The sequence below is a fragment of the Diadema setosum genome, chromosome 13, assembly GCF_964275005.1.
Source record: "Diadema setosum chromosome 13, eeDiaSeto1, whole genome shotgun sequence".
In the NCBI taxonomy this organism is placed as follows: Eukaryota; Metazoa; Echinodermata; class Echinoidea; order Diadematoida; family Diadematidae; genus Diadema; species Diadema setosum.
This window is the reverse complement of record NC_092697.1, coordinates 21,185,823-21,209,349: the sequence shown is the minus strand read 5'-3', so window position 1 is coordinate 21,209,349 and position 23,527 is coordinate 21,185,823. Positions and strand designations below refer to the sequence as shown.

Here is a 23,527-nt window from a genome sequence, read left to right as displayed (position 1 = left end):
TGGAGTTGCATGAACAGTTTTGCAGGAATTTTTATTTAGAATGTGCAAATTCGCGTTACGACATGCACGGTGGAATTGTGTTGCCACGGCTTACGCCAATCAAGCAACCCCAGCTGGCCAAGTCAACAACTTCAAGGAATCCAGATCCAGATGATGTGTAAGTAGAAGTCTACACATGAATCAGTGATTGAAGTGGAATGACTTTTTCTAATCTAGTATCAGTAACTTTAGGGCATTTGCGTTTGATCGACAAGTAGGCCTATTTTTCTATGTATAATTCCACGTTCTCATTTATAATAAATGTCAAATTATGATAATGCCGTAATTGAAATGACATTTGCTGGGTCAGTTTAATGTCATTAGTCCCATTAAATGAGAAGTTTTTCATATCAATCATGTTATGCAAATTCCCCAAGAATATGATTTAGGATTTGCAAATAAATTTAAAAAAATGAATAGATCTATCGCAAGCTCCATCATACATGTAGTCTAACCCAATAGATCTGGTAGAACTCTAACGTTTAAACAGGGGAACTAAAGGTTCAAAGATGACAGATCTAACAATAATAGATTCTACTCGAGTAGTTTAGGCCCTACTTCGACTTGAAGGTATGTCGGTTGGTGCACGGCCCCCTTCTATCACGGCCACAGTTACACTGTGCAGTGCAACTGTGGCCGTTGGCCCTGCACGGGCACAGTCGCTTCCCCGTCCTGAATTTACACACGCCAGGGCAAGTATGGTTGGACCTACTACTAATCGACCGCCTGATGTTTATCTGCTTGATAAGAATATTTAACACTGAAATTTACGTAAAAAAAAACTTGACCTACGTGATTGAGAAAATCCAGCTCTATCAAATGCCGTTGTTCCGTTTTCGATTCGAAGTTTCAGTGCAAAAATATCGCCGACGAACTTGCGTGGCCGCGTTTCAGCTCCCCGCGGTACATCGCGTTATTAGGATCGACCGCTGTTTTTGCATTGACAATGCACGCAAACCGAGTTGTATTGAACACCGTGTTGTACGAAGCTTTTTAGAAGCCTTTTAGAAACTTCCATAGACATTACATAGTGCTGTCATTACGATTCGGTGAAAATATTCATTCGAAATTTTGTCCTTGATTAAAACCATTAATGAACAATGAATTATCGCGTTTTCCCACACCATCCTCATCTACATTCAAAGCCAATCCATTTTTATGTGCTTTGCGCGCAGAGAAGTGCGTACTAAGTGTTCAGTGCACGAATTATACGCGGTCGGTTTCAATAAGGGTGGTCGATATGTATATAGTAGGGCTACACAAGACACGTCAAGGTCTCCGACCCAATCGTCCGCGTTCAGAATGGACAACTCGGCGGTAATATCCGCTACCCATGACGATGTGTCATCGTCCATGATGGCCACCCTACCTATATTTAATCTGATCTGACGATTACAGTGTAGTTAACGACTGACGACGATCGACGGTGCGATCAGAGAAGGCGTACACTGTAGTCGCACGAAGTATAGGCAGCTAGCTACTATAGCTCATGCGAACATTGCATCACACAGTACATACAGTATACCATACATTCAATTCACATTACACAAAACGTACTCCCCGCGCTCAGATCAATCAAGCGAGCAAACGAGATACTATAGCGCGATACATTGCTTTAGGGATGTCTTGCGCACACACACATTTCGCTTCGTAGCAACTTCGGAAGCGAGTTTACGTGCTGCCGCCCGCGGCTGAAATATGTCCATGTATCCTCGCGACTGGGTGTCTTTAACAGTATCATTTGTCAGAAGTGATTGCAAAACTGATGAAATCGGACTCCCAGTTTCAAATGCTTTCACAATATTAATCTCAGATTCACATTTTTGCACATATTTCTGAACAGGATTTACTTTCATTCTATATGCTTAAATATCATGTGAAATTCATTTCATTTAATAAGTAAACTAGAAAATATATCTGACATGGTAGCATTCAAAATGAATTTTCAGATTGCTCAGAAACACCTCAATCATCAAAAGCAGTAATGAATCTTTTTCCTTTTTTTTTTTCAGTGAATCCTTTAGACAGACCTATTGCCCCACAAAAATCATGAATAATGATGTGAGCGCATGGGGTCCCATAATGAATTATCACATAATGTACTTATCTAAATTTATGTTTCTTTCAGGTGTATTTTGGTGGTGCTCATGCCAGGATGTATATCACAGCATGTGTGGCTGGAGTGAACTGTGTCTCGGGTATGCTCAATATCATTAGGAAATCAATTCTTGAAGAGGCAGGGGGAATGAGCCAGTTTGCAAAGTACATCTCTGAAGATTACTACATGGGCATTGCTACATTTAAAAGGTGAGTAGTGACTAGATCAGATTCATTTCTTATTTGAATTTACAAGTATTCAACTCTCCAAGAACAGTTTTAGTAATTTCTGGTGCTTTTCACTGACAAAGTAAATCAACAACAAATACATTTTTTTTTTTTAAATATATAAAGCAAAATGAGCTAATGAGACTAATTCAGTAGATGATTTGTTGTGGAACAAAATATAATGAGTGGGTCCTGTGCTCCAGGATGATCACTATTGACAGAAGAGAGAAGTGGCACATGTGGGTCATAATGTCAAAACTTTAAAGTACACATTGTTTGCTAGAAATGTTCTCAATGTCTTGATGCCCTATATGCTTGTGTGTAATCGGTTAACCAAGGTCACTTCTGTGATTTTTCTTGTTTCTTTGAACTCATAATGTGCTTTTGCTTGAAAGACAAATTGCTCGCAGATGTGCATAGCACTAATGCACATGTGGCTACAATGTGATTTTGACACATTATACAGGACATGTCTCGGAAAGGGTTTATGCTATTTGCAGCTACCCATTATGGGATTAGGCAAAAAATGTGGGGAATAGGTTTAATACCCTTCATTGAAATTTCAGCACAAAAAGTAGGTAAGAATTCAAGACTGAATTTCATGTGTTCCATGTGTGACAGCCTTGGACAGGATCATATGTCAAAAAGTCTCGAGCAAACGTTGAGTTGCTTAGCTGAGTTGTTGTCTTATCGGTTGCTGTAGTGCATGTGTATTGACCAGAAATAGCACAATATGCCTTTTGCTTCAAATACTTTTTCTCACCAGATAAAAAATTGATTATTGTATGTGCACAACAGGTGCCAAAAGTTGCCTGAAATCATATTCCCATTTCTGACATTATTGAAAATAGTAGAATCATAGTTTCAAAACAGTATATATTTTGTCAACATTCTAGCTTTCTATCCAGTTTGACCTGGTGTTGTGATGAAGAAGGGGTTTGATGCTCTAGGAAGAGATTGTATAAATGCTAAGTGCAAGTTGTAAATGAACTAATTCTGTTTTTTGCCATTGTTTGGCACTTGAGTTATTGACATTTATGGACTGCCATGTATTGGTTTTGTTTGCTTTTAGGGCCCCCCCCCCCAAAAAAAAAACAAAAAAAAAACACCAAACAAAAAAAAAAAACCGCAAAACAAAACAAAACAAAAAAAAAACCCACCCAAAAACCCACTAATTTGCTTGATATTGGTCACATTGGTCTACTAGAACATCTGATTAAGAAATAAAAGTATTAGTGAATTCATCATGATCATGAGCATATTTAATTTATTAAAGGTCTTTGTGAGTGTAATAAAATTTGAAGGAACATTGTCTCTGAAGAGACTACATGTTGTATGTAAGTATGCGTACCTTTCCTGTATCCTGTAGCTTTGATGCTCTTTCAGTTATCCCATGGTTTAAAAAAAAAATGTGACCTACATAAATAGTATGAATTGATGTAGAGAAATACTGAACATTTCTGTTCTAATGTAGAATTATATTTCTTCCAAGTAGTTTAGCATACAAATACCATAGTGACTGGTCACGAGTGCAGTGATACAAATGAATATTAAAAGCCATTTGAGACATTCACTAATCACTGTGGGGTTAAAGAACATCTGCACGTATTTTGTGTGCCCAGAATTGTGGTAATATACCAAGCATGCAAGGAGTAGGGAAGGTGTGGATGCTACAATTTCACACGAGGTATAGACAGAGGTGCTCTATTCAATAAGGCGAAGCCAAATTAAATTGAGTGTCTCACCTTTCGTTGAATGTGAAGTCTTGTTCCATTGCACAGTTAAAGGCCATAGATTCTTTGTTTTCTACATCTCAGACGTTAATGAGTGTGGTCCACACTGATTCTTGAATATAGTACAGCATTGGCAAACCATTTTCCATGAAAGGTGAATAGTTGGTTGTACATTTAGTGCCGTTCTCACTGCAAAAATTTCTAAATTTGGGTTGTGATCAGGGTCTCATCTTTTTGATACAGCATTTTCACAAAAAGATTACACAAATTTTTTAGGGTCCCGATTATATGCAAAGAGCTGACCTGCACATGTACATGAATAGTATGCTTAACATGTTATTTCTGTTCAACCCAGGTAACAATTACAAAATTTGAGTCACAATCCTGATCGCAACCCAAAATGTTATTTTGAATGCAACGAGAACAGTACTACTGTATCATGGCACAGCAGCCATACACAAATTTAGCAATCGGTTGAAATTGTTGGCAATGAATATGTGATTGAGTACACAGCAAGTGTGTCTGATTTTGTTACAATATCAGAGGAATGCGATGGTACAAAACTGTAAGTTGACCACGAGCCTTTATCATGGGAGTAAATATGCATGGGTGATGTCAGAGTGCAATATCCAAAACTTGAAAGACAAAAATTGCATGCTCAACATCAACAACATGCAGTGGTACTTCTAACTGCATGTCACATCATGAGTTTTTTTAGGTGCTGAATAAGACCCCGTTTACAGTGCGGGGCCGGGCTCGGCCGCGGCTCGGCCGTGGCCGAGTCCGGCCTCAATTGCGCGGCCGAGCCTCGCAATTTTGTCCGTTTACACTGCTGGGCTCGGCCGCGCTTTTGATTCAAACCTTTCAATATTTTGTCGTAGTGGCGCTCTGCTTGTAAACAAACGCAATTTGGTATTGTCTGGTGTTCAGACCCTTTGCCAAATGAATTCCGTGGCGACGAAGTCGCCGTTCGGGCAAAGGCCTTTGCCGAAGGAAAAAATCCTTTGCAGGACAAAACCACCTTAAACTATACTAGTTTTCGACGTTGAGGGGGATAATATCCTGAATAGCGAAAGATACAGGCAGAGGGTTTGGAAGCCAGACTAAAATTGGCCGCGCAATTGGCCGCGCATTTGGCCCAGTTTGCGTTTACACCAAGAAGAGGCAGCGCTCGGCCGCGGCTCGGCCGCGGCCGAGACCACCTCCAGAGCGAGGCCAAATGCGAGGCCAATTTTGGCCTCGCATTTGGCCTTTTGCGCGTTTACACTGAAGCGGGGCTGGGCTCGGCCGCGGCCGAGCCTCGCACTGTAAACGGGGTCAATCATTTGCTATTGCCTAACTGTCTTCTTGCTGATAGCTAATGTAGAATAAGTCATTCACGTTCAGTTGCAGAATAATGCAATGTGCCTGTTAGTTTAACAATTGGCCATTTTGCATTTGCCACGTTCATGCTTGGTATGTGGTTTGTATAAAAAAAAAAATCAAAAGCTTCAGAATAAAGGAATTGACTCAGTCTTTTAAAGCAGTGACTCTGAAATAAGATACATGCGATGATAGTTGTGCCTATCAGAAGTGTTGAATGACTGATCTTTTCCACATGATGACTTGAGCCACATATGCTTTCATCTTCCCTGCATACCTTGTCACAGAGCTGAATGAGGGCTTTCTAGATGTTTTATCCATTTTTTCATATTTCACTTTGTATAAGAGTATAAGCTGTGAAAGCCTGTCTAGGTAAGATTGATCATGGCATTAAAAATCTCGCAAGGAAACGTATGGTGATGTATAAAATTCTGACACATGCCACACGTGTGAATAGAAACACTTCAGAAGACAGAATGACAGAAAATGCAATTTCAAACTTGAAATTAAAGCTGCATCTTGCTCTTCAAGGCTTGAGAAAAACTTTCTGCCACTTTCCAATGATGTTTGATTATAACAAGTCTAGGATCAATCAAAGTTTAGCACCAGCTATTTTTTTTTTTTTTTTTTGTCACTGTGTTTGTAGGTGAGGAAAGGGAAACATATTGTGTGCCACTGTGTACTCATGCAAAAGTGTAAATTTTATGGATTTCAATGATAGTGTTGGTACTACGTAGTCAAAATGTCATGAATGGTCTGATACAAAGGTTTGATCACTGCATCTTAAATACCAGCCTTGGTCCTCATCAGACTTTATAAGATGTGTTCATAAAGTTACAAAAACAGGATGAACTTGTTCTTGGCCAGTAGGCATTCATTTGTAAAGAATCATTACTTACAAGAGTACTGCTTAAAAAATCTCAACCAGCCGAAAACTTTAGGACTCCAGAGACTCCTTCAAGCTACATGTAGATAAGTTTTTTTTTTTTTTTTTTTTTTTTTCCATTTCATTAAAAGTTGCTATGATAGCAACTCTTGCTGGAATGGCAACAGTCATGGTAACCACAAGAATTAAGCTTCCTGATTGGCTGTTGCCATGGGAAGTTGCCATTCCAGCAAAAGTTAATTTTTAGCTCACCTGAGCCAAAGGCTCAAGTGAGCTATTGCAATCGCTCTTTGTCCAGCGTCCGTCGTGCGTAAACTTTTTACATTTTCGTCTTCTTGAAAACCCCAAGACCGATTTTCACCAAACATGGCAGGTAGCATCCCTAGGGGGTTAGGATCTCAATTTGTTGAAATGGGCACCATGCCCCACCCAGAGGGCCACAAGGGGGCCCCAAACCCCCTCCCCCCCAAATTAAGGAATCTTTAAAAATCTTCTTCTCTAGAACCAGAAGTGATAGAGCTAAGTTAATACTATGAGTTAGTACATTAATGACTGTAGTTCAAAGTTTGTTCATGGCAGATCCAGGGGTGCCCCCCTTGGGGCGGGGGGGGGGGGGGGGGTTGGGGATGTTCAAATGGGGTCTAAATTATACATTTTCATCTTCTTCTTGAAAAAATCTTCTCTAGAACCAGAAGTGATAGAGCTAAGTTAATACTATGAGTTAGTACATTAATGACTGTAGTTCAAAGTTTGTTCATAGCAGATCCAGGCGTGCCCTCCTTGGGGTGGGGGGGGGGGGGGTTGGGGATGTCCAAATGGGGCGTAAATTGTACATTTTCATCTTCTTCTTGAAAAAATCTTCTTCTCTAGAACCAGAAGTGATAGAGCTAAGTCAATACTATGAGTTAGTACATTAATGACTGTAGTTCAAAGTTTGTTCATAGCAGATCCAGGCGTGCCCTCCTTGGGGCGGGTGGGGGGGGGGGGGTTGGGGGATGTCCAAATGGGGCCTAAATTGTACATTTTCATCTTCTTCTTGAAAAAATCTTCTTCTCTAGAACCAGAAGTGATAGAGCTAAGTTAATACTATGAGTTAGTACATTAATGACTGTAGTTCAAAGTTTGTTCATAGCAGATCCAGGCGTGCCCTCCTTGGGGCAGGGGGGGGGGGTTGGGGGATGTCCAAATGGGGCGTAAATTGTACATTTTCATCTTCTGCTTGAAAAAATCTTCTTCTCTAGAACCAGAAGTGATAGAGTTAAGTCAATACTATGAGTTAGTACATTAATGACTGTAGTTCAAAGTTTGTTCATAGCAGATCCAGGCGTGCCCTCCTTGGGGCGGGGGTTGGGGGATGTCCGAATGGGGCGTAAATTGTACATTTTCATCTTCTTCTTGAAAACCCCATGATGGTTTTTCACCAAACTTGGCAGGTAGCATCACTGGGAGGTTAGGATCTCAATTTGTTAAAATGGGCACCATACCCCACCCAGGAGGCCCCCAGGGGGCCCAAACACCCCAAAATTAAGGTATCTTTAAAAATCTTCTCTAGAACCAGAAGTGATAGAGCTGAGTTAATACTTTGAGTTAGTACATTGATTACTGTAGTTTCAAGTTTGTTCATGGCAGAATCATGAGTGCCCCCTTTAGGACCTAGGGGAGAGGGTGAGGAGGGTTCCTAATGGGGCCTAAATTGTACACTTTCATCTTCTTCTTGAGAACCCCATGACCCATTTTCACTAAACTTTTCAGGTAGCATCCCTAGGGGTGTAGGATCTCAATCTGTTCAAATGGGCACCGTGTCCCACCTGAAGGGCCCCAAGGACCAAAACCTCCTAAAATTAAGGAATCTTGATCTTCTCTAGAATCGGAAGTGATAGAGCTAAGTTAATACTATGAGTTAGTACATTAATGACTGTAGTTTTAAGTTTGTTTGATAGCAGATCCAGAGGTGCCCCCCCCCCCCTTGCGTGGGGAGGTCCAAATTGGGGCCTAAATTGTACATTTTCATCTTCTTCTTTAAAACCTCATGAAGGATTTTCACCAAACTTGCAGGTAGCATCCCTAGGGGGTTAGGATCTCAATTTGTTAAAATGGGCACCATGCTCCTGCCCCCCCCCCCCCATCCTCCCAAATTAAGGAATCTTTAAAAAAAAAACAAGTGTTCTTCTCTAGAACCAGAAATGATAGAGCTAAAATTGATACTATGAGTGGGGGGGTCCGAATTTGGGCCCTAATTGTACATGTTCATCTTCTACTTGAGAATGCCTGGTCAAATTATGGTAGAGCTTTGTGTAATTTAGATTAGTCACTGCGTGAAGGGTGAACTTCGGATACTCGGGTGAGCGCTAGACCCGCGGGTCTCGTGTTGGTGTATTGCGATCGTTCTTTGTCCGGCGTCCGGGGTGCATAAACTTTTTACATTTTCATCTTCTTGAGAACCCATGACAGATTTTCACCAAACTTGGCAGTCAGCATCCCTAGAGGAATAGGATCTCAATTTGTTCAAATGGGCACCATGCCCCACCTGGGGGGGGGGGGGGGGGGGCCAAATCCCCCAAATTGAGGAAACTTAAAAAATCTTCTTCTCTAGAACCAAAAGTGATAAAGCTAAGTTAATACTATGAGTGAGTACATTGATGACTGCAGTTTCAGTTTTGTTCATGGCAGAAGTAGGGGTGCCCCCCTTAGGACCCAGAGGAGGGGGTAGGCTTGGGTCCATATGGGGCCTAAATTGTACATTTTCATCTTCTTGAAAACCGATGACAAATTTTCACCAAACAATCTTTCGATTTTCTCTAGAACCAGAAGTTATTGAGCTAAGTTAAAGGGATAGTACAGTATTGATGGACATGAGAATCAGGCTTTTAACTTTTTACGAGATACCAAGAAAGCACTTATGAAATAGTACAGAGCATACCATTTTAAGAGGAATTCAAAGTTTATTTGATGAAAATCAGGGTTTAGAATGACTGAAACATCCAAAAACAAAGTAAAACAAAGCGATCGTAATAAAACGTGGGTCCCACACTTTATTATAATTGCTCTGTTTTGGATATCTCAGCCGTTTCAAAACCAATTTTCATCAAATAAACGTTGAATTCCTCATGGAATTACATGCTCTTTCATATTTCATAAGAGGTTTCTCATCATCTCACCAAAAAATGTTAGAAACCTGAAATTATGTCTCAACCAAAACTGTACGATCCCTTTAATACACTGAGTCAGAATATTGATGACTGTTGTTTCAAGTTTGTTCAAGGCAGAATCAGGGGTGCCCCCCCCCCCCTTGGGACCCAGGGGAGTGGGGTGGGATGCATCCAAATTGGGACTTATAAATTGTACATGTTCATATTCTTCTTGAAAACAGCTTGATGAATTTCCGCCAAACTTGGCAGGTAGCATGCCAGGGGGTTAAGATCTCAATTTGTGCAACAGGGCACCATGCTCCTCTTGGGGGCCCTTAGGGGCCCAAGCCCCCCCCCCCCCCACAGTAAGGAATATTTACAATTCTCTAGAACCAAAAGTGATAAAGCAAAGTTACTATGAGTTTGTACATTGATGACTGTAGTTTCTTAGGGGGAGGGGGGATCCAAATGTGGACGTAGATTATACATTTTCATCTTCTTGCTGAAAACAACATAATGGATTTTCACCAAACTTGGCAAGTAGCATTACTAGGGGGATATGATCTCAAAATGTTTGATTGGGCACCATGCTTTCCTTGGGGCCCCAGGGGCCCAAACCTCCTAAATTAAGGAATATTGATATAATATTGACTGGCCCTGAGGGAGGTACCAGAAAATATTGCCCAAACTGAAAGCATATTGCCCGAGTCGAAGACGAGGGCAATATGTTTTCAGTGAGGGCAATATTTATATGGTACCTCCCGAAAGAAAGGCCAGTCAATATCATAATTATTACGTATCCCCCTAGGTAAATTAAGAAAATATGTAAATACGGCTATACACTATATATGATACAGATCAAGCCACATTTGACTACCTGTAGACCATCAACATGTTGAATAATTGCAAAATTGTTCATCAATGTATATCATCCAACTCCAACTTCAAAGATACATGTAGTTGTGACAGGCAAACTTCAAACTTCTGAACGTTCTTACACTTTATTTTCACTTCTCTTTTAAAAGTTTGAGAGTTGTAAAACTGATGGTCACTGTGCAATTACTGATCACAAATGGACTAGTCATTGCCTAGTGCTGCTGTAAGTAGTCGACCTTGTATGAGTTGATTTATCAGCGTTCTTCTGCGGTGCGTGTAACTGACACCCTGGACGTCCTGGATGTTTTCTTTTCGTGGTCGATCGGTGGGGAGAGAGATTCCACTCTCTCTCTTCCCACCTCCCCAAACCGGAAGATTGCACTGTTTGCACATACTGTTACTGTTACGCACACATTGTTTTGTGTACGGTGTGTGTAACCGACACGCAGCAACGTCGCGAACCCGGCAGAGGCGAACGAATATTGCTTGCTGACCTTTTAACCCTGCAAAATATTAACTGCTGACCTTTAACCCTGCAAAATATCAACCGGAATTGCCTCGCAAAACTCCCTCGTATAGGTAATAATCAGTAATATTCTTCTCTAGAATCAGAAGTGATAGAGTCTTTTTCTTTCCAAACTGCATAGTCCAGCATTCCATAAAGTACAGTGTACATACTGAGCACATGAGCAGATATTATTTTTATGAGTGTGATGGAATATGCAAATGGACACCATACCCCCAGCTCTCAAAGTTGGGACCTAGGTCCATACTTTTACTAATAAATGAAAATGTTGTGCAAGATATTTTAGCAAGATTAACTTCATATGGCATCCTTTTAGCATTCTCTTCTGTGTGTCTGTTTTTTTGTTCCTCAGTGGATATGTACAGAGATTGAGCCCCTTCCCTGCAATGCAAAATTCAGGCAGCTCATCCCTGAAGTCATTCAGGAAAAGAATGGTCAGGTATGGTTGTATGTGTGATTGTAGACAGTTACAATATTGAGACTTTCTGTGTATTATGTCAATCAGGCGAAAAAATGCAAATTCTACTGGAAAAACAAATGTTTTTTACCTTTTCTCGTCTCTGCCTTAGTGTTGTTGGGCTGACACGTAGAAAGGAATGTTAATCATTCATAAATTTCATAACTTAATGGCTGTATTTCAAATATAAACACTCAGAGGATTGATACCAGATGTCATTGTACATGTATCTGTCAATTGTACAGTTATATCATTCTGATTAGGTCTATCATTATTGTCATTACTTGTAGCAATACAGCAGCAGTAGTATTAGTAGTAATAGTAGTAGTGGTAGTAGTAGTAGTAGTAGTAGTAGTAGTAGTAGTAGTAGTAGTAGTAGTAGTAGTAGTAGTAGTAGTAGTAGTAGTAGTAATAATAATAGTAGTAATTTTGTACATGTATTAGAGGTAGTAGTGGTATCATCACCATCAGAAAAATAAATCATCAATTTTTATGATAGTCATAGAAAATAAGAAATATGTGTAATGAATCAACACACATTCATATAAGGGCTTCAAAGATGTCTGTAACCATGTATGAAGATGACACTAGGTTTCCTTATGAAAAACAGATGGTTAAGCCAGTTGTTGTAAGTTTATTTCTTTTTTATACAACATTTCCTAAGTGGGTTAGGGGTTGTGATGGGTTTTAGGTTTAGTTTGATGTCAGTATTGGGATTAGGGTTAGGGTTATGTTTGTGGATGGAATTTATGTTTGGTTTAAGGTGCAGGTATTTCATGGGAACAATTGTCGCTGGAGCAAATGTCATGGAATCCTTGGTGTCAGATGGATATTTCATTTAGTATGGTACTAGTAATATTTGCCATATTTCCTTATAATGGCAGGTGGACTATGGTGCGCATATCTACTGTTCCAACTACCCTCATCCTAGAACCCCTTACTGAGTGCCTCGTCTTGGGTGTGGCTGCCTCCTGGGCAGCCTCCTATCTTTTCAACTGGGATCCCATCATCTTCTTCATATGCCATATACTGCAGTGGTTTGCTCTAGACTACATGCAACTCAAAGTCCTCCAGGTATGTGCTATATGTACTGACACAACATTGATGGTGCAGGCTTATGATCACAGGCTCTGTTAAGTCATTTGAATGAGATTGTGAAACCGTGATACAAATGTAAGTCTTTCATATTTCAGGTTTGAAACTTAGCATACTACATACATGTAAATATCCTGGCCTTTTACATCAGTTGTAAATTTTGATTTTGTTTTCGCCATCCCATAGGAGTAGAGATATACTGGTATTGCCTGCTGATAAATGTCAATGTCAGTGGGATAATGTGTCATGCTCTTTCTCATGTTTGCATGTTTAGAATCCCTTTGACAGGCCTTGAAGTGTATCTGCACCCTGAAGGTTATTTTTCTGACATTGTAGGTTGTTGTACTGGTAATATCCCTATCAAATATAAGAGTGCAAAGTTACTCACATACAGAGATATAGCAATACATAAAGAGAAATAGAGCAATCTCTAAAATGCCAAAAATTACATGCGCCTTGATCTAAGAGTAGTCGCCTGGCGTTATCGACTGCATTTGATTGCATAGTTCGATAATTTTTTGTACGATCAGTGTACTACGATACTAGTGCTCTCAAAACACACAAACGCACGCCAATGTTCACGTACAGTACGCAGCTGGGTTGATGCTGCCGCGCCACGCCGCCGCGCCAGGCCACCAGGCGCGGCAGCATCAGCCGCGGCAGCATCAACTCATGCGGATGCATATCCGACTCGAGAGAGAACCAGCGTGCGAGAGGCCGGTGCAACCGTGCGGCATATTGACCGATTCTGTGACGCGCTATGTGTATTTTTGGCATGGGCAGCGCCATTACTGCGGTGTATCATCCGACCCCCCCCCCCCCTCCTCTCTCCCCACCCCTCTCACGCGCGCAGAATGAAAAACTGATGCATGGTTGTTTTAGCCAATGGGCATCTCGTACTGAGTGCGCGAATGCTTGCTTAGTGCGCGAACCTTTGTTACAAGTGCGCGATAAACATGTTGCCCGTGGGGTGGGGGAGAGCAGGGGAGGTCGGCTGAGACACCGCAATTTGAGCTCATGGCTGCGCCCAGTGCCATAAAATGTCTGCTGCCCTCAACGAACCCGAATCGGTCAATAGTATAGCATGCGTGCAGTGGACCGGCCCAGCGTCTATGCACAGACTCCCGAAGCTGTAACAGTTAGTCCCGTAGTACTACCTAGTAACTGTGCACTCTCAAAATAAAATTGCAAGATGCTCCGATGATGGAGAATATGATTCTGAACACAGTCCCGGGCATAAATTTTGATTCAGTGCGCTTGTAACAATTTTAAACAGGGTGGCGGTATTCGAGACCCTGGCGAGGTGCGGGTACCTCACTTACTGTTAGACGTCTGACGTTTAGTAACTAACATTGTTAGAGTCTATACACAGCCCAGTCGCTATTGCACAGCGTCTGGTCGGGCTAACGTTATAATAGGGGTCTGACGTTAGACACCCAGGGCCCTGTTTTATCAAGATAAAGTTAGCGTTGATTGTGAAATCAACGCTAACTTTATCCAATTTGAAGTCTGCTATAACTTTAAATCAACTGCAAGTTTCCGTTTTACGAAGAGACTTAATAGTCGATTATAGTTATAGCTCATCACCATGACTTAATTATTGATTTAGTCAAAACTAAAAACACGGGACGAGGCTGGTTTCCGGTACTGTCTGCTTAAAAACAAAACAATACATTAAGCAAAACAAACAACAAAAACATGATTGTTTGCCATGGCCACGGATTCGTAGTCTGCTAGTGCGACGCAGTATTAGCGCTATACAACCGCTGAATTAGAAGTATTAAGTTTTGCAACAAAACCGCAAAATACGCCGTTTTGCGTTGTATTGAAATAAGTAGGTCGATAGATCTAGGACATCCCGAGCTCAACGAAAATCTGCGTACGCGTGTACCGTAAAGATTCCGCACATACGTAGGATTACTTGAAGTCTTAATTCAATAGGCTGAAGTCTTGTGTGTTTACGTGTAGGATTATGGAAACTTGTGAGAGTGTGGTGATTACAGTAGCTTGTTTCTACCTCTACATACGGCGCAGATCGGCTTTGTAAAGAATAGATCGCAAGTCTACATCATCAACATGTCGAAATTCTAGAATGCAGTACGCCACTACGTGTTACGGGAAGTACAAACGACTCGCTGAATGTTATCTATAACCAGTTGGGCCTAACGTTAAGCTGGATCTCAAGTTACTGTCGTACTCGGTGCTATATAGAATTAAACTCTTTATTTTCTGTATATGCCTACTAAACTCTTAATTAGTATCTATTGCCGAACTAGCTCTACGTAGGCCTACGCACGTCAGAAATCACTGGTTTCCTCGCATATGGGTTCTTTACTTTGGCAAGATATGCATTACACACAGACGCGGTTCCAGTTCCAGTATTGTATACTCGGTTACTAGTACTTGCTTGCTGGCGATAGCTTGATTGGCGGGCGGACGGTGTGCCGAGGCGCCGGGCGCGCAGGCTGGGATTGCGACTGCTGTCGAGGGTGTTTGTGTGCAGCAGTCGCGTAAGCAATGCGTGCCGATCGTGAATTTCATGCAAGGAAAAGAAAGAAACGCAACAAAATGTTAGAGAAAGGTTAGCATTTGAACAGACAAACATTTGTGACAAGACCCCAGCTAGACTAGGAAAGTGTGACAGTCATCTTTCTTCTGTAAATTGCCTTACAATTGAGTCTACCTAGACTGTTTCTACTTAAAGTTGATATTTATCACCTGTTAAGTTAATCATAGATTTTGAGAAAACTTATGTGTTGATTTTTTAGGAAGTTGGAGTTGATGTCAACTCTGGGTGTCTTGATAGGACGGACTTCAAGTGGATTTGGAAGTTAATCATAGATTAAGTGGACTTAGAGTTGATTTGAGAGGTTAATCATAGATTATTTTGACTTAACGTTAAATTTATCTTTTGATAAAACAGGGCCCAGATCTAATCATTGATAGGTCTAGTACCTAGGCCTAACCCTGTTACTTAACTAAGTACCAGGTACTAGATCTACTAGACCTCTAGACCACACAACAGAGTATACATCTTAGAGTTAGACCTAACGTTAGATCTTCACGGGTTAGTGACAGTTAGTGTTTCTGACTACTCTAGTAACCATTCTAGTGACCATCTCTTTTCAGTGACAGTGCCAATTTCACTTCATCATAAGTTACATCAAAGATAGTACGATCTTTGGTTACGGCTGCCTACCTCAGTAACTTACTATTGAGTCTACTCACAAGACAAACGGGCTTGATGAAAACTGAGGGAATAGCATGCAAATTCAGCCTGATTCTGGTGTTCTGATGATGATATTCTGTACAGTCCAATGTCGACGATGTGTGAAGGTGGAATGGCTGTCGAAAGTCAGCTGGCTTGTTCTTCACACAACCTTGTGTTCGGGTTTACAAGCCGGTGTTCTGGCAAAGTGGTGGAACGCAGATAATAGGCATCTTTAACGTAATTCAAGAGTCGATCGAGTCGTGATCACCAAACGCTAAGCTCCTCGTGGGAGGGCCAGCCAGGCTGGGCTCCGCTGCCACGATGCTGTCTAGTTAGTAGTTTGGTACATACTAGTCATGTCACGCTATCCGGGCATTGGAAAGACACAGTCCCACGTACGTGTACGCGTGTCCACCCAGGCGATACCGATAGACGGTATTCGATATGCTGCGTGCAGACGGAGGCAAACGAAGAAAACATGCACACACAAAAGGTCGATGCGCGGCAGCTATTTTCATTTTTGGTTACTAATGCAGCGCGCATTAGTGCATGCTTCTTTATTAAAATTAATATTTAACAATTTTGGGCATTTTTTGTGATGAGATATAATGTTCTCTAGGGTCCTTAAAGGGGATGGCTAGTAACTGATCAGTGGGAATCAGTGGGAATGGTAGGGATTGATTGTTACAATCCTTGTGGGATTCATTTAAGAGTACATTATGTATCTATTGTTGTCTGAAAATTATTTGCTTCAGAATGGTCTCATATTCAAGTAATGTGCAGTTTAATGTTTCCAGGTTAGCATGCCTGTACAGTGACTGGGCAATTAAACTGCACATTACTTGAATATGAGACCATTCTGAAGCAAATAATTTTCACACAACAATAGATATAAAATTATAATGTACTCCTCAATGAATCCCACAAGGATTGGAACAATCATCCCCCACCATTCCCACTGATTCCCACTGTTTCCCACAGATCAGTTAATTACTAGCAATCCCCTTTAAGACATGCTCTCACACATCTCAAAAATAAATTTCAGGGTGCAGATGCACTTTAAAAGATTTTATTGTTGGGTATATCAGTACTGTGCTAATGATTAAAAGTTAATTGCACTCTATACTGAATGGAATAAATTGTACATTAAGTGAAGAAAGGAAACTGAGCCAAGATTTCATGAGAGATGTCCTTACACATATAATACACAAACTACGCTCCTGTCCTGTGCCCAAATTTTTGTGGCCAGCTCATGGCCCTGCTTTATTCTTAGTTGCTACTGATGGTAAGATTGACATTTATTCATGTTTGACTCTTTTCTGGATGAATGTAGCATCCACAGCAGCATTTTGAAAACAATACACCAACTACCTCTTAAAGGTCCTGTTGACCTTTGGGAGCAGAGATTTAAACAATGTTCAAGATATCACTTTTGATGCATATATATATGTAGGTCAGTTGTATCACAAAACATCCTACCATAAGATTTTTTTTGCAATAAAGCTTAAAATATAAGGAGGTATCTCTATTTTTCCCATTAAACCATAACTGTAGACAGTTTAGTCTGGAAACATTTTTAGTATAACTATTGTTCACATTTTGTATATTTAACAATACTTAACATCGATTATACTGGTTGAAATTTTTACATTGGTAGGTTGTTTCTATTCGTAACTTACGTTTTAGAACTATTTTGAAGCACTAATGCTGGGTTTTTGTTTCATCTGCAAATGGTAAATTATGCCTTTAATCATTATTTCCCTCCCCTTTCAATTCTCTTTCACCTTTACTCTTTTTTTCTTTTTTTTTTGTGTGTGTGTATGTCTCCTTTCACTCCATTGGTTTATCTCGCTTTCTTTCTTTTACTCATACAGATGTTATAATGTGTGCCATAATTTCATTTCAGTTTTCTATGAACAGTATTGTGTATGTTTTTTATTTACTCTAATAATTCAATTGTTCAAATTGCAATGAGTTGTATACTGTAAAAGTCGAGATGAATAAATGATTTAAAGTAAGATATCCTATTACAATGTGGAATCAAGCAGAGTCAATGTTTGTATTTCAATTTCTAATGTTCAGAGAGGGCCGCTCAACTTCACCAAAGTGGATTATGCACTTGCATGGCTGTATCGTGAGGTCATGACGATATTCTACTTCTGGGAAGGTGCCTTTAGTCATAATGTCACATGGCGGACTGGCACATATCGACTGCGATGGGGAGGTTATCTTGAAGAGTGCTGACAGGAGCATTGTCATGTCTGTAGACTACATCAAGTGTTAGGTTGCAGTGGGACACTATGCTGGTGGGTCTTTGTGAAGAATACTAGTCTGATCTGTTTCAGTAAGCCCTTGACATTTTTCAGTGAGGTTTTTCTAAAATCAGGAGTAATGCATGTTTGTTATCAATATTCATTGTTTTGCCTATGTACATTTTGTGTCGTGTCAAAACGGCCATTTTGTTCTTACTGGCAATACAGGGTTTTTTATGTTTAGCAGGATAATGTGTAGACTACTGTTTTGTCTATTTTGACTATTGTCAAAGCCAAATAACAAAATTTAGTATTTTGTTGTTGTTGTTGTTGTTGTTGTTCAGGGATTGCAATATGTTGTCAACTCTTTACCATAGGCTGAGTGGATGCTTTCCAAAAGGGGATTTTCAATTTTTGTTTGTGAATGCATCTGCTTTTCAAAGTAATTTAAACATCAAAATCCATCTCTAAGGTTTCAAACATACTTTTTCTTGATAAAGTATGACAATTATGCACAACTCTGTGAACTCATAAACTGCAAATCATGTATGCATATAGAGAAAAGGAATATTACACTCCCCTCTGAACTGCTCACCTGACGATGTGTTGTGACATTCCACCCATATGAATTTCATGTTCAAAGGATGAAGAGTTGAAGTGCCATGTTTGAATCATCAACTTCAATTACAAAGAAACAAGAATTAATTGGAAGTGGCCACTGTGATCTTTCTGTGGTCTTCATATTATTGATGATATTGAAGGGAATTTTTCACACTGTTTAGATCCACCGACGTGCTGTTAATGACAACTTGCATCCTCTGTTTAGTGATATATATTTCTAGAAAGAGGACTTTTGGGTATCCACTATGTGTAGACTCTGAAGAGATGACTCCTCTGCTGGGCATCTTAATTTAGGGCAATGACCATCACTTGTCTTCAGCTGTGTATCAGTCAATACATGCCACATGTTGGCTTCTTTCTTCCCAGTGATCTCTTCTACACAACTTCAGCCTCTTCTGGTAAGTGGTTGAACAAACTTGCTTGAGTGTAATACTTTGTGAATCTTGTCAAGCATCATTACCCGGTAAAATGTTGTGGAGAGAATGCTGTTTGTTTTAAGTCAGAAGAGTATTGTATGGGAGGACTATGTTCTTAACAAGCCTGCCTATCTCTAAGAATGTGAAGCATTTAGTTGGCACATCTAGGAAAGTGCAAGTGATGGAAACTTTATGTTAAAGGTTTTGCTATATACATGGGTATTAATGTATTACTGTGAAGTGAAGTACACGATTGATGCTCAAAGAAAAACTTAATGCAAGAAAGATGGAGAATAAACCATTGCAATATCTCCTTCATGAAAATAACACATGATATTTAGAGTATATTCCATTTGCAAGAGATCCCACTTTTTGTTCTTATGGGGTCTTTTTTCCTCACCATTGAAATATTTAATAGAAAATACTCTGCATAACCTCAGTGTTGTACATCTGTCAGAAATGTCCACACTCAACATCCAGATACAATCACCATCCTGTGTAGTTGTGATTACATGTCACTTGTTATAGTCATTATGATTTACCTTCCATATTTACAAATGTATATCTTGATTAAGGTACTGGTATTAAAATTTTACTGTAAAGATTTTGTTTATGTGTGTACAAATGAGTACACGGGTCCAGGACCAAAAGATATCTTACCATATCACTGGTCATCCAGCTGTAATCAAAGAGATATTTTTATGGAAGATGTCTGCTTTGTCATTTGAATCATCACTTCTCTCTGAACAAAACCATTGATTAAAAAAATGTTGACATTATCCTGGAAAGATTGAAATAGACCTTCATTCTTTCTAAGCAAACCTTTTAAGCTCACCTGAGCCAAAGGCTCAAGTGAGCTGTTGCTATCGTTCATCATCTGCCGTCCGCCTGGTGTTGTGTGTAAACATTTTACATTTACAGCTTCTTGAAAACCCCATGACAGATTTTCACCAAACTTGACAGTAGCAACCCTAAGGTGATGTGATCTCCATTTGTTTAAATAGGCACAATGTATCCACCCCCTCCCCACCCCACCCGGGGCCCCAAGGGGGTCCTAATGCCCCAAATTGAGGAATCTTTATAAATCTTCTTCTCTAGAACTGGAATTGAAAGAGCTAGTTTATGCTAAATACATATCAAAGTGAGTGTACTTTCAAGTTTGTGTATGACAGAACCAGGGCTCGCCCCCTTGGAGCCAGTACCAAATTACGGGCCAATTTTCACACTTCCATCTTCACTTTAAAGATATATGGTCAAATTTTCACATAAATTTGGCAGGTGATAGAATATGTATTTGGTCATACGGTTTCCTCAAAACCCCAAATTTGAGAATAATGATACAAAAGAATGATGTGAGTGTTCTACCAAGTTTTTTATGGCATATCCAGGGGTGGCCCCCTAGGGGCTGGGACCAAATTTGAGGTCATTTTTCTTATTTTGATATTTTTTTTGAAAACACATGGTCAGATTTTTTCAAAATTGGTAGTTATTATCGCCAGTGTGATAGAATATACAAGTAGACACCATGCCCTCCCAAATGCCCCGAAAGCCCCCCACCAACACACACAAGTTTGCTATGTTCTTCTTTATAGTTAATAGTCTGCAAAAATGTGTGGAAGGTGAACTTTACTCAGATGAGCGCTAGACCCCCTTGGTCTCTTTTGTTGTCTTGCCAAAGCTCATATTCACTGCTTTCATGTTTTATGAACAACATAATTTGTGGTATTTAGTAATAGATTTTGCATATTTATACAATGTTGTTTTTTTCTCACTGGAAAACAGATTTTGAATTCTGTTGTTTAAAGAATGATATTACCTGAAGAGGTCAGTTGAACGTTGTAACTTATAAATACATGCTCATTGTCAAAAATGTGTATATAAATGAGTAAGACCAATGGGTTATTTATCTTGAGTTTTATGATGAATGTAAATTTTTAATAATGACAGTTTTGCTGCACATGTTTTGTATAACTCTTATTTGCCTGATATACTCCCCTAGTGCTAGCTATGTTGACATGATAAAGTGTTCTTGATAAGTATAAAGGAGGATTAGTTGTTCCTTGTGTCATTGAAATGCAGTAATTGTGATGGGTTTATTCTTTTAAATGAATGTGTACCTAATAGGAGATATAATGGGACTGATTTAACATGCTTGGAGAGATACATTTAGCACTTTACCTACTCTCTCAGTATTTGAACTATTTGTGCATTTATTATGTGGACACAAAAAGTTATCTGGGACGGGTTATTTTTTTGGATGGCATTTCAAGACTTTGTTGTCATTCTGCTGCATTGATGCAATGTGCAAAATTTATGTATGATGTGTACAGTGCACTCCCAGTATAATGAGCACCGTTATAACGAAATTCCAGTTAAGGCCGAAATGGTATCCTCTCTTTGTTTATTTATTGTTTGTTTATTTGGTTATAACGAAATGTTGATATAATGAAAAAATACCAGTCCCGAGGACTTTGTTGTAATGGGAGTCCACTGTACTCGCATGGCTATGTACTATGTGACTCTCAGACCAATGTCCTTGCTTCTTAGTTTAAAGTCATAATTTTTTTACTCAGATTTGAATGCTGAGTCCGAGTAGCATGTATCATTGTTAGGAAAAAGGCATAAAGCAAGCCTTCATTTCTTATCTGTGCTTGCTGTTCATCCCACAATTGTTAATGCTCATTTGGGAAATACTCAAACTTTTTGCTGATGATAGAGGATGTTCAACCAGTTTTTATTTGCAATACATATTTGACAGCTGGGTTTTGAAAAAGGTGTAATCCATATGTGTTTAGTGCAAGTCTTTGGGAAGTATTAGAAGGAGGGGTTGGGCCTCCGACAAGAGAGTAGCAGTATAAGTTGGAGTCTTGTGTATTGTTTTTTTAAGGTGTATTCTAGATTTCACCACTCAGCCTTTGGTGACAGTGTGTATTATAATGAGACTATGACCAATGACACAGGTATATCATGACTGGATGTGGCAAGTTCTAATGTTTCTTTCTGTGATCAACTTTGACATGAAGTCTGCTTTAACCCAGATTTATGATTGTCAAAATAACATCTGCAGTTTTCTGTGGGTTACTTCATGTATAGAGAACATGACCAAACATTCAAATTTAAATCATTAAGTGTCTGTGTACATACTGATGTGAAACTGCGCAAATCTGCAAACGCTAGCAACCCATCCTATAAGTCGGGTTGTAATGTTCAGTGTAGCACTGTTTTCCTTGGGAATGTTACTGATTAAGCATTATTTCCAGAGTGTAGTATTTACAATGCCTCACATTATTCAAGAAAAGGCTGTTGACCTTAATGTGCTTTGTTTGACAATTGGCACACATGCTGCAACTGGAGTGCTTTCTTTGCTAATTGGCACAAATGTTCTGACACTAATTGTTGATTAATATTAACAAATCCCCCTAATCTCTATTGTGCCACTATGGTCTTCCTGTTTGATGATTTGCACATTACTGCACCTGACTGGGCTTGCTGATGCTGATGAAGAGCTTGGCAAATTAAGCCAGGGTAAATGCTTAGGCATGCAATGTATAAAGGGTTACATTACTTTTGCAATTTCAAATGAGGTTTTTGTTTACAGTACAACTTTCCCAAACGTCATGGCAGATGTTCTTCAAGGAAATATTAACCATACAAATCACCACTGATATCTGCAGCTTATAACTCCAAATGGTTGCACCTGCCATTTGTATGGTCTTAACCATGTATCACTATTCCCCCTTGGTGACTGCATGATAGCCTTCCTGTCTGAGTAGAAATTGGAGAGAACATTGCCTACAATGTACCTGTTAAATTGTTAGCTGCTTAGTAAAGTACTAATTGGGATGATTGCACAATTCTATTGATGTAAGCTTTTAGTGCTCTTTGTTTGTTTTTTTTCAAGTATACATTGTGACCTGGTTGTCTTTCCTTGTTTTGGCACAAGTGTGAAGCGTAAAGAATTTGCGAAAGCAGAAGTACTTTTCTGTTGTTTCCAATAAGTCTTTATTCACGAGCTGATGAAAGAAACATCTGATTGAAATTTGTTAAGTAGATTTTTGATGAAGTTGTAAAAAAGACTGATGACATTGTGTAGTTGTTACTTGATGGCTTGTGGATTTATTTCTTGAGTGAGACATACATTTGCAGATTTTGAGAATTTGTGGAATAATTGATCTTGGTCTGATGTACTGTATATGCCAAATATTTTTGCGAGGTTTTTATTTTCACGAATTTTGCAAGTTAGACTGTGCTATTTGCAAATTCAAAAACACACAAAAATATGAACTCTCTTCCCAACATGAATGTAATGTGCATGATTACATTTCTCTGTTCAGCACTGCACTCCACAATTGTGAATTTAACCACTTGTGAAATTGTTGGGGAGTCCTGATTCGCAAAAAAAGTTAGACTCACTCACTAAATATTTGGCATTACAGTATTTGGTATGATGATGAAGATTAACATTATATTATCGTAATTATTGTAATCATGATTATCATATTGTTGTTCATATTATTATTACTACTACTACGCTACTACCACTACTACTACTACTTCTACTTCAACTACTACTGGTATCCATAGTACTTGTCGTATAGTC

At 39.5% G+C, this 23,527-nt stretch overlaps 1 protein-coding gene across 1 annotated transcript in view; it reads left to right on the top strand.

Moving 5' to 3' along the window:
• The window catches only part of LOC140236970 (ceramide glucosyltransferase-like), a 31,667-nt gene extending 13,535 nt beyond the window's left edge, over positions 1-18,132 (top strand). The window contains exons 6-9 of the mRNA XM_072316915.1: positions 2,168-2,346; positions 11,228-11,314; positions 12,217-12,406; positions 17,721-18,132. Coding sequence (XP_072173016.1) covers positions 2,168-2,346; positions 11,228-11,314; positions 12,217-12,406; positions 17,721-17,882 — 618 coding nt within the window. The 3' untranslated portion in view covers positions 17,883-18,132. The remainder of the gene's footprint in view (positions 1-2,167; positions 2,347-11,227; positions 11,315-12,216; positions 12,407-17,720) is intronic.
• Positions 18,133-23,527: the final 5,395 nt, after the last annotated feature.